The sequence below is a fragment of the Sminthopsis crassicaudata genome, chromosome 5, assembly GCF_048593235.1.
Source record: "Sminthopsis crassicaudata isolate SCR6 chromosome 5, ASM4859323v1, whole genome shotgun sequence".
Lineage (NCBI taxonomy): Eukaryota > Metazoa > Chordata > Mammalia > Dasyuromorphia > Dasyuridae > Sminthopsis > Sminthopsis crassicaudata.
Window position 1 is genome coordinate 179,491,272 of NC_133621.1, and position 18,429 is coordinate 179,509,700.

The window sequence follows — 18,429 nt, forward strand, 5'->3', positions numbered from 1 at the left end:
TCATAATATTCAAAGGCTATCTAAATTTACATACATTTACAAAATTTTACAAAGTTAAATTTGCAAAGTTAAAATACAAGATTTTAAAATAAAATAAAGTTGAATACATTATCTAAATCTTATATTTTAACTTTTAAGAAATTAAAGTTAAAAGCATTAACAAAATGTGCAGAATGCTGGACCATTCTTTTTATTGACCCAAACTTAAAGGCTGAAAATATATGTGCGTGTATGCATGCATATGTAGTGTATGTGTTTATGTATATATTTTACGTATATATTTTGTGATAGGCAGCAGAGGAAAATGGGAATAACAACCAGAAATAATTTGTAAATCTGTTGATGAATACTAAAGTCAAGCATGTTAGGAATATTTGCATTTCATATGCCTATTTAAGTAGTGTTATCTACCACAATGATAAATTGTCACTATACACAGATAAATGAAACAATGATTATAATGTTTGAAATATAATTGTTATGGTCTATTAAGACCTTTTTCATGTTAATAATTTTCTCTGTCTCTGAAAAAATCCTCTTTCAGGTAGGCATAGTATTAATACATAATGTGAATCAACATTAAGCTAATAACAGCAATAGTGAGATAAGTCAAATTAGTCAAATTGAGAATCTGAGCTCCCTCAGCTAAGTTAGATGCACCAAAAAGGATATACAATCTTTTAATACTTCATTGAAAGGCAACAAGTCCAAGCTAGATGAGATTTGCTTTGTTTTTATTAGAAAAAATACTTAGGCAAGGGCTACAATCATCTGTCAATTATGAATGACTTACAAGGACATGAAGCAATAAAATAAAAATACAGATACAAATTATATATCCGATTATTGGCAATTTCATAACAAATTTAAGATAACAATGGAGATTGTAGATTACTTTATAGATACAGAATAAAGCAGTAGATGAAGTGCTCCAGCAAAAGAACAGAAACCAAAAAAAAAAAAAAAAAAAAAAATCCAAAAGAAAAAAGAAATGTCACATTGCTACAGAGCTTATGTATAATATTCTTATTAAACAACCTTTCCAGAATGTCTTACATTAGTAGTGCTGTAATTGCACTTTATTTAATTTCATGACTCATTATTTCTAGAGCTTTTTAACCCACTGGTACCAAGAAGGCCTCTCATGTTTTATTTTTTTTAACTTTTTTTTTTTTTTAAATTAAGTAATTGCAAAATGCATTGTGTATCATGAAAATTCTCATCTTGGAACCAAAGGGTTAATTCTAAATTCCTGTCTCTTCTTTAAAAAATTTAGCGTAAAAACTGCTGGTTTTTATTATTTACTGTAGTAAAGTGAAAACTCCTCAATTGGGAGGATTTTATGCAGTTTGACTGCACATTACCACATACTTTACAATAGATCCTTCCAACAGTAAGGAAATAATTGATTTCACGGTCACTGTCAGAAATGAGTGCCATAATTCTATTATGGTTACTGTTCATCCCTCAAAGACTTCTGGAAGGATGTTCAATGCTATTTCATTTCTTACAACAGATATTAACAGTAGTACATAGTCCCTTAAGTCTCCAAAAGACATTTATTGTTAAGGAAGGTGCTTTTATTAACAATTCTTCTGGCAGCACTAGTGAATTACAATATCCTTCAATATTATTTCTACCATAATATATACATTTTAACTTTCATGCCTCTAGAAAAACATCTACAGTACATTTCATAATATAAAAATATATTACAAATCTGCTGAATTATTTACAAGCAACGTTTCTATTATCTCTATGCAACATTTTTGTCTCCATACAAGACTAACAAGTTACACAATTTTCTATTTTTAAGTTTAAAAAAAATCCATATGGCTTCTTGCTTAAAAAGCAAGAAAGTGATTTTTTTTTTATTTTCTTTCCCCAAACCAACTTTGGTGCATAAAGAATTCAATTTCCAGATATGTCTAAAAAAAATAGTTTTTTGTTACATCAAAAGAAAAATCAATTGCTTTTCTCATGAAAAAAAAAATTGGTCTTAAAATGAAAACACCAAGAGTATTCAAAAATTTTGAAAGAGGTTTTTCAAAAACCGTTAACAGATTCATTATATAAGTAAATATTAACATACTGTATTCCATGAGAAAGCCCTAATCCTGAAAAGGGAGTCATCAGACATACTGCAACACTCTTAACAGTTAAGTTTCAGCCCTAATTCGATAGATGAAATTTTTGGTTGATTGCAAATGACGTTCACTGTTTGCTTAAATACAAATTGAATACTTTTCTTAGAGTTCTGCAAAAGAACACAAATGGCAACCAATCACATCTATTAATCATAATTGAAAATTAAAATTATCTCCTGACAATTTTCATTGTCTTAATAGAGTTTAAAAATCAATAAACACTGTAGAGACATATATTCTTAGAGTGCTTTTGAAATTTGTTAAGGGCACAAATTGTAATAATTTTTTTCAAATACTACTGGAATCACTAAAGAAAAGCAGCTTAAAGCAGCAAGCATGCAAAGCTTTTAAGAAGTTGTTCCACTAAGTTGCCAGAAGAGTGGTTGCTCAGTCTCCCACTGTACCATTCCATGAAAATGTGGATATACAGTAATATATTAATACATTCCACAGAAGCATCTACTTCATTCACAGAATGTTTACACTAAGCATAAATATTATCTAAGTACTGGGGGAGGGAGGAGAAAAAAGGAAGGGTTTGACTCTAATGTGCAACTTTATTCCTAAACCCATTGTCAGTGACTAAGACTGTAGTATCCCCCGTTTGCTTTATTTATGTATTATTATTTTTACCTCTTCAACCTCTTCTGTGGCATTGTTCTGGAAAAGAAAAAATATGTATTTTACTGTAAATGGTTTTTAAAAATTATGGAAAAAAACTATTCATGAATAAAAGGGTTTCATATCAAGTCATTTACATACAAATGGAAAGTAATTCTTGACACTTTCCCGTGGAATTTATTAAAGGGTTGTTTCACTAGATTAATTTATCAACTGCATTATTTCTCTCATAAGAAATTTTGTATAATCTTTTAATACTTTTTTTCTTAGCTTCTTACTGGAACACAGCACCCTAATGGTACAGATATTGAAGCCCAGGTAAACTACAAAATTTTTCCACAATCCAAACTCTAAAGCTGACTGTACTTCCATAGAGCATTAAAGATCCCATATTGGGTTGTCATCTAATTAAATGTGGGGGGCCATGAAATCATCAATGATGCTTGAAAACAAGTCATAAGTAGAAAAAGTGCTCTACACTAGGAAAAGTGAGAAAGAAGGACACAAGATCCATCAAATTTGGAAAGGATCAAAAAGAATTCAAAAGGGAGCAACATGGGGCAGGGAATATGGATATTCCCTCCAAAAATGCAAATTCTAACAAGAGATGCCTATTGTACTGGGATTTTCCTATACAGCTACATTTCTATAAAGGTCTGGCACTCTATATATCATTCAATGTTAAACACCTCTAAAAAGATTGCAAGAGCAGAACCACAACACATTTAGTAAATAAAAAGTTAATATCAACTAAAGTCTTATTTCCAACCACCACTTAAAGATCTTGAGAGACAAATATAGACACAAATATACCTGAGCACAGGTATAAACAGAGGAAGTAAAGATTTTTTTTTTTTTTTTTTTTTTACACAATACAGGAAATTCATTGAAGGAAGGAGACATCCAGGGGAACAAGGAGAATAAATCCAAACATAGGATACATGTCTCTATGCTCATAGCTGGTACTTATACCTTCAGGAATATTTTTTGAACTGAATTAAGCATTTCACCATAAAGGGTGAAAATTCATAGCAATTATATTAGGGTGCAATTGCTCAAATAAAATGAACTAGAAAATTATGTTTCAAAATATCTAAAATGTGCTATTTCTCTTAAGTTTATTAACTTGCTCAAAAAAAAATGTTGAAATTAATGAGAATTAAAATAGAAAATTCCCATTAATTGCAAATCAATTCCAACAAAAATTTACTAAGTGCCTACTGTAAGTGTGCATGTTATTTTAATCCCATTTGTCAAAAATGATTGGCTATATAAATAAATTTCCTTTTCAGTATAAACTTGCAACATGAATTACTGTTTACATATAGTACACCAATGTAAAAGCATGTCAGATTTTTAAAAAAACCTGTTTTAAACATGACCATTGTGAGTTAATTTAATCATGTGTCACTAAAGAAGCATTCTTTCAAAAAGAATCAATTTCAACTACCTAGAACATTTGATATGCACTTCTTCCCTCCCCCAAAGTCTAACCAAAAAGAAAAACTAAAAAAAAAAATAATAATAATAATAATAATAATAATGATAATAATAATAATAATAATTAAATTTTAAAAATAAAAAACAAAAACAAAAAACAAAACAAAACCCAAAAAATAAAAAATAAAACCCAGCAGTACTTACATGGAAAGTACTGGTTTCAAAGCAATACTACATGTATTGTACTGTACAGTAAATACTTAAGATAAATTTGGACTTGAAAAAAATTGGCATACAAACCAGTATGTGATCTTAACAGAAGTGATCTTTCAGGATTCCACTGTATGTACTTCTTTTACTAGCATTTCTGTACACCAAGCACAAAAAAGTAAAATACACTTGGTAAATAAACATAATCCCTCTTTCTCAGTAACTAGATTTCAGTTCATGAAGGTAGATTATTTAAGTATTTCTAAAAACCTCAGAACTTGCTGGGGACTAGCCAAGATTGATATTCCTCTCCTAACAATCTCTTGCATTAACTTATCAACATTTTTTCAACATTTTTTAAAAATTAAGTGTATCTTACTAATTATGCTTTCTAAAGGAAAACTTCAATATGAAATTACCTGTATATGTTTGGGTCCAAAAGCAAGGCAGTGTCTTTGGGTAGCTTTGATAAATGAACTACTTTAGTTTTTAGTTGATGTCGTTCACTTTCATTTACCCACACATCAGGCAAACTATAAAAAATAAAAATAAAATAAAACATTTTTTTTTAAAAAGATGGTATTTACCCCTATGGTAAATAGTAAATGTACAAAACTTAAATGAAATATCTGGCCTTAAAACATTGTTTCTGAAAACTATGAAAGGTGATGTTTCTTAAGGATCATAGCTTTGGCAAGAAATAGGCCATAATTGTTTTATTACTGATGCAAAGCAAATATTTCAATTTTGAACTGAAAGATCTAACTTGTTAATTAAGAGTTATTGAGGGAAACTGTCCCAGCTCAAAAATCTTAATAGAATCCTGCCTTTAGATGTCTGATGTGTTATCTGCTCAAATTTAGTTTTAGGGCTTATGTAGCTTATTTTCTGAAGGGACAGATACTGGTCAACCATTAAAATATAAATTGCATAGTTAAGCTATTAATATTTTAGAACCAGAAGTTATCTTCTATTCCATTCCATTCATTCTACATATGAAACATACAAGTACTAAAAAAGAAAGTCCCTATAGTCAAACTGTTTTAACAGTGGCAGAGTCAAAACTGGAATTTCTCCTGAATTTCAGTCCAATGTTGTTGTTTTTTTGTTTTGTTTTCTTTTTTGCACTATACCATTTTCTACCTTCTGTAAGAACATTTTTTTAATGCCCCAAAAATCCAACCTCCCTTCACCCTCAAAAAAGCAAAAATACTGAATAGTTTAGTACATTTAAAGAGATAAAATTGGGAGTATTGTTAAAAATTGGTTAGAAGAAAATTAAGAAATTATGTTTATTGAAGGGGTGCAGGTAAGGGAGGGAGAAAAAATTAGAATACAAAAATTGGAAAGGTTAAAATATTTAAGATGTATTCCAAGTAAAAACCTATTTTAAAAGAATGTTTGCCAGTAAAAATCTATAAACAAAATTATGACATCTAAAGCATACCCCAACAATAATCTTATAAATTTTTAATACTTACATATCTTCTGGCATCCAATGAAGCAGCAATTTTATCTTTCCAGAATCTTCTTTTCTCTTGGCTATTACCTATGTATTATATTTAAAAAGACAGTGTCACTTTCCACTAGTATAATCATCATTCTTTATGGCAACTAATCACTCAAATCAAAACAAAAATTGGCAACCGTATTTTAAAAAAAAAAATTCAATGTTAAAACCTTTGTAATTATCAAGTACACAAAAATAAAGAATACACCTTAGAAATATCCATTTCAGTGTGAATATAAAGCCCAATCTAGAAGTTGTATTTTTTCTCCAAAATATTATTTGAACAAAGAATTTCTGAACTGACAAATTAAAATGTGTATGTATGTATATATAAATAAAATTTTGGGTTTTCTAATATTTAGCTAAGTAAAATATTTTCTACATCTTTCTCTGAGCATGAGTTAAAGTACATAGTCAATGGTAAATAGCCTATAAATAAATTAAAAATCTGAAAAGTAAGCAAGACACATTTACATAAATCCGTACTTATTTACTATGTTAAAGTACATGAATCTATTTTTTCCACAATTACTGTCCTTTTACATATTACACTTCATAATTCTACATTATAGAGCCTTATTTAGTATGAATGCTTTCCCTTTAAACTTTTTTAAACTTCCAAAGTCAAGTCCATCATTTTTAATTAAGGACAATTAAATCACAGGAGAAGCTTAAGAGTCTTAAAACTATAAATTTAAAAATACTGTTAAGAAGTATCTTAGCCTAGGATACTGAAAATTTAAAAGCTAGTTAAACAGTAACTAAGATTCTGCTGACCTCTTCTGGAGAAGACACAAAAAGGAAGTTCTTTTTATAAAAAAGAATTTTCATTCTTTAAAAAAGATGACTTTAAAATTTTATATGACTAATTATAGTAGAAATGGTATTTTGATGAAAGATCTTAAAAACTGTAATGAATAAAAAAATAAGACTTTTGAGATAATCTATAATAAATTTAGTTCACACTCATAATCGAAAGGTTTTAAGTTCTGTTCTTGACTTTTCATCTCCTATATTCACTTACAAAATTTTTCATCAATAGTCATTAGATGGTAAGTGAAATGAGCAGAACCAGGAGATTATACACAGTAACACCAAGATTATATAGAGGCAGCTAGGTGGCGCAGTGGATAAAGAACCAGCTCTGAAGTCAAGAGTTCTAATCTGATCTCAGAGACACTTCAACATTTCCTAAATGTGTGATCCAAATTGCCTCCAAAAATAAATTAAATAATAATCATATCCATGTCCATCAATTGTGGACACATTTTCTAGATGCAGAACTCAATTTCCACTTCCCTAAAGAAAATATGGGTGAGGATAGAATTAGGCAGTCATTCACAATCCAATGACAAATTCCAAATCCAGTATTTGGAGTCACTTTTGCCTTCATAAAGGGTTTTTGCAAGGGAACACTTTGTTTTCTGGATTATCTTGCCTTCTCATCCTACTCAGAAGTATTTAGCATTATTACATTTTGTCTAAGTGTGGTTAATGGGAAAAGGTCTAACTTCATCAGTGGAGGCAAAATAAAAATTGCATAATTTGGTTCAACTAATAACTAAATACAAAGAATAGAATTCTTATAGCTTATCTTCTAGCCTCTGCTTCAAGTTAGGAAGGAGGTATATCCATAATATTTGGGGGAAGGGAAAAAGTATTGGTATGGGAAGCAGAATTCAGATGGATTTTAGAATAATACAATCCTTAGTTCTTAATTTAAAACAAAACAAAAAAAAAAACAAACAAACAAACAAACAAACAAACAAACTTATGCAATTGAATCCCAAAGGAGGCGAAAATACAATTTTTAAAATCAGGAAAACAACCCTTTTGGAGATGAGACCTGTGTATTATATTTTAAAGGGGCCATCCAGAAAAGGGATGCCCAGTATACTTAAGGGACAAGGTATGCTATGAGATGATCAGCAAAAATAAACTTATAAACCATATGGGATTATCAAAGATTTCTGATCAAAGGAAGATAAAAAGATGCTTTTATAAAGGGAGATTATGAAAAGGTATATTAATAAAAAATTGCAAAATGGATTGGAAAACCTCTAAGATTCCATGTATTTGACATGCCTAGTAGTGTGACCAAGATTTATTTTAGCCTGGTAAAATTAATGAAAAAAGGAAAACAGTTGAGGGCAAGGGGAGAGAAACAGCAGCAAATATGTCAATTTTCTCTGGTTAAGGATTTTGCTCCCCTCTCCCTCTGACTGCAAGTCATTCCCCAACAGATCAATCTTAAAAGAAATTTAAGCAAAGTTATATGTATGTATAATTTAACATGTATTGGACTACCTGCCATCATGGAGGTGGAGGAGGGAGAAGGAGGGGAAAAGTTGGAACAGAGGGTTTGCAAGGGTTGATGATGCAAAAATTACCCATGCATGTTTTGTAAATGAATTAAATAATAAAAATTAAAAATAAAAAAATAAAATGTACATGAAGTTTTTACTCGGAGATTCCATTATTGGGATTGTGCTTCAAGGAAGCTATTGAAAATTATAGTAGCAATTTCTTGTGGTACCAACTAACTGGAAACAAAGTAAATGACCACAGATTGGAAAATGACTAAGACTGTTATGACTGCAACAGAATATTGCTGTGCTGGTAAGATATAAATGATCCATAGCAGAATATTGAAATAAACAGAACCAAAAAAGAGTACACAATGACAATATAAATATAGAAAAACTTTATACTGTAAAATACTTTACAGGTACTGGTTAAGAAGAAATAGAGAAGGAAGGCACAAGTGCTGTAATTTTTGTTTTTCCCCCTGTTTTAATTTTTGTATCTTGAAAAGACAGAAAAATTGACAAGACAGGAATGGGAGAAAAATTTTTTTTAATTTTTTTTAAAAAAAGTTACATTAGACAATATCTAAGAAGGCAATTTTAGCACTGCCAGTATACGATAGGAAAAGTTATAGCTAGACAACAGGTTGGCTAAAAAAATTCTAGCAATGTTAATAAGCTGCAAGTTCACTGAAGCCCTGATGCAATCCTGAATTGCTCCATAAAGTCCTTTAGTCTTTTTCTAATCAGATTATATTAGGAGAATTATATACAATTCTAGGTACAACTGGGAAAATCCTTAACAATTTAAAATTATTGATAAATAACAATGATAAAATGGAGTAGTTCCACAGGCCTTGATTCTATATTATATGGAGATGAAAGTAAAAAACTGTAAGTTGAATAGTTTGGATAAGGAGACTCAAAAAATGTTATTCACTTAAATTGTTTTGACATAATAAGGTAAAGAGTTGCAGAAGAAAAAAAATCTATTTATAATTCATTGTCACAGAGGCATTAAGACATGTCTGCCCTAATTGGAAGCCTTCAATATTTTATATTTATTTATTTTATTTTATATTTAGATAATAATTGAACCAGATCCCTTCAAAAATTGGATCCCAAACATTCTACAATCTTAACTTTGAATCCATCAATGAATATGGCTTATACAAGTGATGATCACCTCAAACAAATGTATTTTCTCTTTTGAAATAAATTGTAATAAATTGTAATTTAGTACCGTTATTTTTAAAAAATCTGTCGCCACCATCGAAGTTTACCTTGACTCTGGTGGTTTGTTTATTAACGTTCAATGTTTTACACTAGATCTTATGACCCTGGGTAAACTTCTCCCTGCTTCAGTTTTCACTACTATAATAAAATGAAAGTATAGCTCCCACTGAGATAATAACATTTGTAAAGCATTTTTGCAGTTAATTATTAACATTCCAAATCTGAAATATTAGCAAACATCACATGATCAAAATTTTTAGAATATTGTACTGTATTGTATTCTTTTCCCCCAATGATTTTTTCCCAATTAAATCTTATTCTGGGTTTTTTTGGACAAAGGACCAATAATTGAAGTCTTTGCCTATTTCTCCTGACTTACTACTACTAGTTTGCCCAGAAATTACCTATTTTTCATATAATGTCTTAAAACTATATATATTTAACATATTTAACATGTTATTAGTCAACCTACCATCTGCGGGAAGGGGTGGGGAGAAGGAGGGGTAAAGTTGGAACAAAAGGTTTTGCAATTGTCAAACATGTACACCTTTTTGTATTTAAATTCTAAAGCATGGGTGTATACATACATATTAGCAAATACAAATAATAACAAAAAATACTTACAGTACTATGAAAAACAACACTATGTCCCTTTCCTAAACTTTCTATATGGGCTGACAGGTTAAAGCATATGGCTCGATGTCGTATTGCATCCAGTGTCTGTGCATCAAAAAAGTCGTGGGGTCGTGCTAAAAGAAAAAAAGGCATTTTGAAAACATTTATCCTATCAGGCAACAAAGGTGCTTCATGCCTTTGTGTCCTTAATCTCTCCCATTCCATCAAAAGAAAATTAGTGCTAGACAAAGAAAATCTGCAACCATGTTTTTAACCTTTAACCTAATAATTATTGCTCTTTTGTAATTTGCAGGAATACCATAGAGCTCCAGTCCCCCACAATACCAATTTTCTATCTGACATTTCACATAAAAAGTTTCAAAAATCAAGATGTCCAAAAATCAGTTTCAAAAAACTCATAAAAATGACATAAGCTGGGGCAGCTAGATGGCGCAGTGAATAGAGCACCAGCCCTCAAGACAGGAGGATGTAAATATAAATGTGATTTCAGACACTTCCTGGCTGTGTGACTCTGGAAAAGTTATTTGATCCCAATTGTCTCAGGGGAAAAAAAGATATTAGCTCCTTTTGCCCTAATCTAAATATCCAAAACTTTTTACCTACTACAAGGTTTTGAATATAAACCCTTTTCTCCTCTCCAGTTATTACCTCACTATGTTCTTCCCCTCAGAGATTAAGGCAACTGGCTGCTTCATTGGCCTCCTATCCAATCTATTATACTGATAACAAAATAATCTTCTATAAGTGGATATCTTCAACATAAAGAAGATCCAACTCACTTCCAGTTGACCAATGATGGACAGAAATAACTACACCCAGAGAAGGAGCATTCTGAAATGAATGTAAATTGTTAGCACTACTGTCTATCTACCCAGGTTACTTATACCTTCAGAATCTAATACTTAACGTGCAACAAGAAAATTGGATTTACATACATATATTGTATCTAGATTATACTGTAACACATGTAAAATTATAGGATTGCCTGTCATCTAGGGGAGGGAGGGGAAATTTTGGGAAAATGAATATAAGGGATAATGTTATTAAAAAGAAATTACTCATACAAAAAAATAAAATAAAATAAAAATAAAAAATAATCTTCCATAAGCACAGATCTTAACATGTGACTCTCTGAATTACTATAGCTTCCTTTTGTCTCTCCTTTTGTCTTATTCTGAATGTTTTTCAAGCCCCACCAACCTACATTCAAGGTCACATTCTTAAATTCATATTACTCATTCTATGATCCAATCAAAAGCTTCTCAGTAATTTACAAACCTGCCAAATTCCCATCTACTAGCCTTTGAACAGCTCATATGCCATATGCCTAAAATGTAATTTCCTCAGATTAGCCTCAGTAAATCCCTAAGATAACTTAGATCATTTTCTACAAGATTTTGCCAACATTCAACACATCCATAAGGTATATGCGCACAATTGTTTGAATTCGTTCTGTATTTTTATAAATGCAGTCTTATCCATTAAGATTAAGCTCCTCAAGGGGCAGCTAGGTGGCTCAGAGGATAGAGCACCAGCCCTGAATTCAGGAGTTCAAATCTAGTCTCATACACTTAACCCTACCTAGCTGTGTGACCCTGGGCAAGTTACTTAACCCCAGCCTCAGGGGAAAAAAAAAAAAAAAAAAAAAGATTAAGCTCCTCAAAAGGGTTCATGTTATATTATGCATATTCTTTGTAACTTTTAATGCCTAAGGATGAAAAAGTTTAAATTTTAACATTTATTTAGAATTTTAATATTTAAATTATTAAATTTTTCTGAGATAGATAAAATTGATTTGTAAATTTTGATTTAAATTATAATAAAGCAAATAAAGTATGTTTAGTTACCACAAAGCTCAAATTACTGTTTGTTTTTTAACCAATCCTGAGTTGCATGATCATAACTGGGGCATGATCATAACTCAATTCATTAGGCTAAATTGAGGTTCCCAGGACTAGCTAGAAAAAAAAAGTTCAGATTAAGCCCTAAAAAGCCTTAAGGGGGGAAAAATGCAAACAAGGGTGGCCTAAATATACCAGACTTAAAACTATATTATATATAGCAGTCGTTTTCAAAACCATTTCAAAATTACTTAAGAAACAGAGTAATGCAATAGTCAATGACTATTAGGAAATTTGATAAGTCCAAAGACTACAGTCTTTGGGATTAAAAATTCAAAATGGGTTCATTTATAACATCCCTTCAACAAAGGGTGATACTATAAGCAAATTAAGAATTCAAGGTACAGTCTGACTCTCAGATCTGTGGGAAAACAAATGATCAAAGCAAATTATTAGAAGGAATTAAAGCCATTTCTAGTCATATGAAAAAATGCTCTAAAATCACTATTGATTAGAGAAATGCAAATTAAGAGGTACCATTCTCAGGTTGACTACGGAAAAAATAAAATTAAGAAAAGATAATGCTAAAAGCTGGACAGGGATACTTATGCCTTGTTGGTGGGATTGCAAAATGATCCAACCATTCTGGAGAGCAATTTGGAATTGTGCCCAAAGAACTATGAAATTCTCCATACCCTTTGATCCAGCAGTCTCTACTGGGTCTGTATCCCCAGTGAGAGTATAGGGAAAATAACCCATGTGCAAGGATGTTTCTGCTAGTCCTGTGAATCGGGTCAAGTAACTAAGCCTTTCCTGGATTCAGTTTTATTATATGTAAATGAGACTTTTAGATTAAGATGACATCCAACCATTTCATGTCATCCCTATCCTGTCATTCACCCAAAATTTTCTTCCATCTCCATTGAGATTTCCCTCTTCTCTTTCTCCCTCACTACCTGCTTTTCCCAACAATTGCTTAGGCATTCTCCTAACAAAATGAAATCTATGCAAAACCAAATTCACCTTTCAAATTTATCCCTTTTCCAAATTTATTTCTGTTTAGAGCACAATTGTTCTCAACCAAATTAACTTCTCTCATTCCTTCACTTCTAAATGCCATTGACGATATATCTCCCAATCATCTCAGATCAATCCAATTTCTCTCAAACACTTCTCTGTAGGATCCCTAGCTTCAATCTCCCCCCCTTTTCTATTTAATCCTTCAATCACAAGCTGCCAAATATTATTTCCTAAAGCATAAAGTAACACACCTTTTAGCTCAATAAAACTTCCCCCTATAAAACATGAATTCCTCATCCACTAAAGCACTCCACAAATTTATCTAACATACCACTCTTGCCTCCCACCTTAACATATATTGCTGCCTTAAATACATGTTATTCTCCAAACAATCTCACTCTCTGCCTCTGTGCATTTATGCAAAATTCCCAGAAGTAAAGAAAGTGAAGATTCCCAAAGTGAAGAAAGGTACTATGGTTGTGGACTTTCTTACTCACCAATTTTGCAACTACTTCTTGGGCCTTTCTATAATTTAAAAATCAACCATTTTTAGCTTTTTCCCTTTGAAAAACATAACTTGGTCTCCCTAGTTTATCTATCATGTTATCTTCCCCTATTCCCTCAACTTAATCCCTACTTTATAAGATTGACAGCTTAAAAGTTTTTCTCCCACTCATTTCAAAGAAACTTGTACATTTTTGTTCATACTATTTTTCCTAGTTGTAAGACTTACAACCTAACCTTCTAAGGACAAATCATAAGGCTCTCCATAATTTAAGAATTTGTAAAGTTAAATACTTACGTAAAGAGCGTCGTCTTTTATTCTTTAACTTCCTCCTCTTGTTCATTCCAGCCTTAGAAGGAGATTCCTCTTTGGCCTTTGGCTGGCTGGCAACTTTTGAAGAATTCTGCTGACTAAAGTGTGTGGGCACATGACGAGCTAGCCCTCCCTGAGATGCAAAGCTGGCATTACAACCACCAACAACACACTAAATTGAAAGAAAAAGGGATGTCATGAAGCTCATAATTCACATGTAAGTATTAAGCACCTATGTTGAAGAGTGCCAACAGAAGGTTTAGATGAGGTATTGCCCTTGTCCCTGAAATTATAGTATATAAAACAGCCAATAGCCATTAAGTATCCAAATGCTACTTAACAGCATTTGGAATAAGTTAGGTTATTATTATATTTTAATATCTAAAGAAGTATCAGAATATTACTGTAAATGAGAGAAAGTATCATCCCTTGGTTATATCCTATAAGCTAGTGGTATAACCACTACAACAATAAGTTTTTTTGTATATAAGTACAGCAAATGTAAAAATTCAAAATATTAATTTACTTAGCCTTTTTACAAAAGGATTACAAAAGAATTTACATAGCTCTTACACAATAAATAGTATTAGGAAATGTGAAATGGACAGGTTACATTAAAAAGCTATTGCACAAATAAAACCAATGCAATCAAAATTAGAAGGCAGAAAACATGGTAAATCTCTGAAAGACCCATTAAAGTTAAACATCTAAAAATTTATTCCCCAATTGATAATTTACAGTCTTTCCTTTGAAGTACTCAATTACTAACAAGACATGGTTTACATTTTTTTTTTTGAAGTAATCTTTATGATCTTATGTCAAACTTCCGATTAAGTTGTGGGTTTGGAGTTTTTTTTTTTTCCTTGCAAGTTTGACAATCAATTCATTGAATGTCCATTTCAGGATTATTATTTTTGACAGAACTCCAAACCAACCTTTTGATCTTAGATATAACTGCATATATATAATTGCTGCTGTATATCTGGGTTTAGAACAAATAAACTTATTTAAAAGATAATAAAATCTGTCTTTAAATTTATAAAAATTGAGGAAGGGAATAGAATAAGGTGAAGTATAGGACTGGGATAAGAGAACATATTTGGTTAGGCAATAAAAAAGCAAAGTAGCAGGAGTCAGAAGGGAAAGGAATAAGGTGAGGGAAAAAATATAGGATTGAGCAAGAATAGGAAAAGGGTGGAAGAAAATAGAAGGAATTCATATTTAAAATGTTCACAACCAACATTAAAAATTGCTTTCAGAAAATGATATAAAAATGAGGTCAAGAGTAGAATTTGTTACTAATGCTAAAAACAAATAGGGATAAATAATTATAATTCCAGAAAGTTAACCAAAAAGGGAATAGGCACTCTATCGGCATTATTAATACTGGTTTAGGCTATTTATGTATGCTAAGAATTAGACATTGAGAGGATATCCATCAATTGGAGTTGTGGTATATGATTTTTATTTCAAAATGCATACAAAGATGGTTTTCAATATTGACCCTTGAAAAGTCTTTTGTTCCATATTTTTCTCCTTTCTCCATCACAGCAACTAATCCAATATATAGGTTAAAATTATGCTACACAAGAAAAACCAAAAAGGGGGGAAAAAATGAGAAAAACACAAGCAAACAGTAACAAAAGGCGAAAATATTATATTGTGATCCACATTCAGTCTCCATAGTCCTCTTTCTGAATACAGATGGCTCATTCCATCAAAAGTCTATTGAAATTGAGGCAGCTAAGTGGCACAATGAATAGAGCCCCGGCCCTAAATTCAGGAAGTTTAAATCTGTTCTCAGACAGTTAAATTCCTAGCTGTATGACCCTGGACAAGTCATTTAACCCCAATTGCCCCCCCCACAAAAAAAAAAAAAAAAAAAAAAAACCACAATTCTATTGGAATTGTCCTGAATCATCTAGTCCTTTAAAAAACAGGGGCAACTAGGTTGCACAGTGGATAAAGCACCAGCCCTGAAGTCAGGAAGAGTTCAAATCTGGTCTCAGACACTTCACAAGTCATACCTATGCAACACTGGGCAAATCACTTAACAAGTCACAAGTCTCTTAGCTCTAATTGCTAAAAAAAAAAAAAAAAAAAAAAAGCTATCATATCTGAAAAGAACTGATTCAATTTGAATCAAAGCATATTTTTCACTGTTTAAGTTTTAGTCATAAGAAATATGAGATGACTGCATTAATTAATTAATTAATTAATTGTGTTTCAAATTGCTTGGCATTTCAAGGAAGGCAAAAGGGATAAACTTTTGAAACTCAATTTTTAAAAGTAAATTTCATTAGACAAGAGACAAGACTTGAAATATTCATTACATTATCCCTTTGATAATCCATTATCCTCACCTTCAATCACCACTTTTGATCAAGTGGTAATCAAATTCTTGCCTAAGTAGGTAGGAAAATATAGTAAAAGACAGATCAGAATCCAAATAAAAGTTCAGTGTACAAAGAAAAGGAGTGTCCAGGGTGAAAAAAAAAAAATCATTATTTTAGCCATCTAATGTAATAATCATTAGAGAAGGAAATCAGTTTTCTTCTTATATGCAATATACATATATCTTCTCATATGGCATATTAAAATAAGCAGCAATCTTGAAAGTAGAATATGAAGAGTAAATATATTGTTTATCTTCATGAACTTATATTCCCACAATTCACAGTTGACATATGGCAAGCACTTTTTTAGTAAACTTTGACAAATTATTCCCCTTACCTGCTATCAATCCTTTCAAATTATTCCTTATCTGTGAAATGGATATTTCATTTTTTTAATTTGGGAGCAATTAATTTCAACTGAGTCTGCAGTTAGTGGAAAAAACACTCATCCCCTCTCACAAATGTATTTTTATCGTCATTTGTTATAGTAGATGACTTCCTACACTTCCATGCATTCTACAGCTTTAAGTACTTGCTGAACTCCTTGCTCTCACTATTCAAAGGTTCTTTACCACATTTTTCCCATTTATTCTATTTTACCAAAGTTCTTATTTCCTACTAAAGTTCTTAGATTTGTCTTCCCTCTGTTTACTATAGCTCCAATTTAGATCCTCATCTCTCACATGTACTATGTAACATCTGCTAATTGGTCTTCATGTTTGCAGTCCCTCCCCTCTCCAATTCATATTGCACACAGCTGTCAAAACAATCTAAAGTTCAAGTTTCATCATGTCATTAAAGTGGTCTGTGGTTTCCACTGACTTTAAGAAATCCTCCTTGTTGCTTTAAGAGCCTCTACATCTTGGCTCCCATATATCACTTCCTGCCTCTGTAAATTAAAGTACTGAATGTACTCCCTGTTCATCTCCACCTCCCAAAGCCTTCCTTTAGGATTCACTGAGGTACCATTCCTCTATTAAGCTATACCTGACACACCTAGTAGACTTTTTTTTAGTAGACTATTTTCCAATGTGCTTACTAGTATATATCTCCCAAGAGAATATCATTTCTCAAAAGATACCAATTCATACGTATCTCTTATAAAGATGGAGCAGAAACCTCAAAATTGTACAAAAATTTAAATTATATTTTACCTGTGAGGAAACAACTCATTACTGATATAAGTCTTATCCAAACATGATACCAATTACTTGTTAACTAATAAAAATGCATGCAAAACTAAGGAAAAGAAACTGGTATGCTACTAAAATAGATCCAACCTAACTGACTTAAACAAGTTCTATTAATAAAATGTCAACTTAAGAGAAAAGGACAATGGAATCTATTGGCACTAGGAATAAGATATGGAGAAGCATGATAGGGAATACAATTAATCTAAGTTATTGCATGGAAACTGAGGGATGAAAGTGGAAGGACAACTAACCACTCCCCCCAAAAAACAGAAAAATTTTAAAAAGATTTTCACATCAAACTTTTAAAATAGATATAAAACCAAGCTGTTTAGAATTTAAATCTATCGTCACAATACAAGTGTGATCTGAAAAAGGAAACTGAACAGAATTTATGTATTTAATTATACAGAAAAGTATACTATATACATTGATGCTAGTAAAAACTGAGAACAAGGGGGCAGCTTAGGTGTCCCAGTGGATTGAGTACCAGCCATGAAGTCAGGAGTTCAAATCTGGTCTTATTGTGTTAAGCTGTGTGACCCTGGGCAAGTCACTTAACGCCAATTGGCTGGGGGAGGGGGGGAGAAACTGATTTAAAGTATCAATTCTCTGAAACAAATATGGGCCTCATTACTAGCAATAAAAGACAATGTGGTCAGTGTATTTGTCAAGGATATATCCTTGCTAAAAGTTCTAGAATGACATTATCAAAGTAGTACATTTTTACTGAGAAAACTTGTTGGCACTCATTGACTATCAGAAGCATGGTTCACTAAAGCAAAACCAAATTCTTCCCTCAATAAGTGTTTCCATGCATTTGTGAAAAATACAAAATTCCTTAGAAAAACAAGGGTAAACCTTGAGCACTGCTATTAATTTTTTGGAGGCAATGGGGTTATGTGACTTACCAAGGGTCACACGGCTAGAAAGTGTTAAAGAGTTGATATCAGGGTCAGCACTATCAGTTAAACCACTTAACTGCTCCACTCTTGATTATTAATATCCATATTTACCAAAGATATTTATCACCACTGTAAAAATCAAAGTACAATTAAC

The 18,429-nt window shown here is 31.5% G+C and overlaps 1 protein-coding gene across 3 annotated transcripts in view; it reads right to left on the reverse strand.

Moving 5' to 3' along the window:
• Positions 1-717: 717 nt before the first annotated feature.
• The window catches only part of AEBP2 (AE binding protein 2), a 38,767-nt gene continuing 21,055 nt past the window's right edge, over positions 718-18,429 (reverse strand). Inside the window, exons 4-10 of one of the 3 annotated variants that reach the window (XM_074268896.1) lie at positions 13,770-13,956; positions 10,095-10,219; positions 5,900-5,967; positions 4,838-4,951; positions 4,509-4,575; positions 2,781-2,807; positions 718-2,257 (exon numbers count right to left, since the gene is read on the reverse strand). In XM_074268896.1, coding sequence (XP_074124997.1) covers positions 4,521-4,575; positions 4,838-4,951; positions 5,900-5,967; positions 10,095-10,219; positions 13,770-13,956 — 549 coding nt within the window. In that variant the 3' untranslated portion in view covers positions 718-2,257; positions 2,781-2,807; positions 4,509-4,520. Of the gene's footprint in view, positions 2,808-4,508; positions 4,576-4,837; positions 4,952-5,899; positions 5,968-10,094; positions 10,220-13,769; positions 13,957-18,429 lie in introns of all 3 variants that reach the window. The other 2 variants (XM_074268893.1, XM_074268895.1) reach the window with 2 other exon arrangements.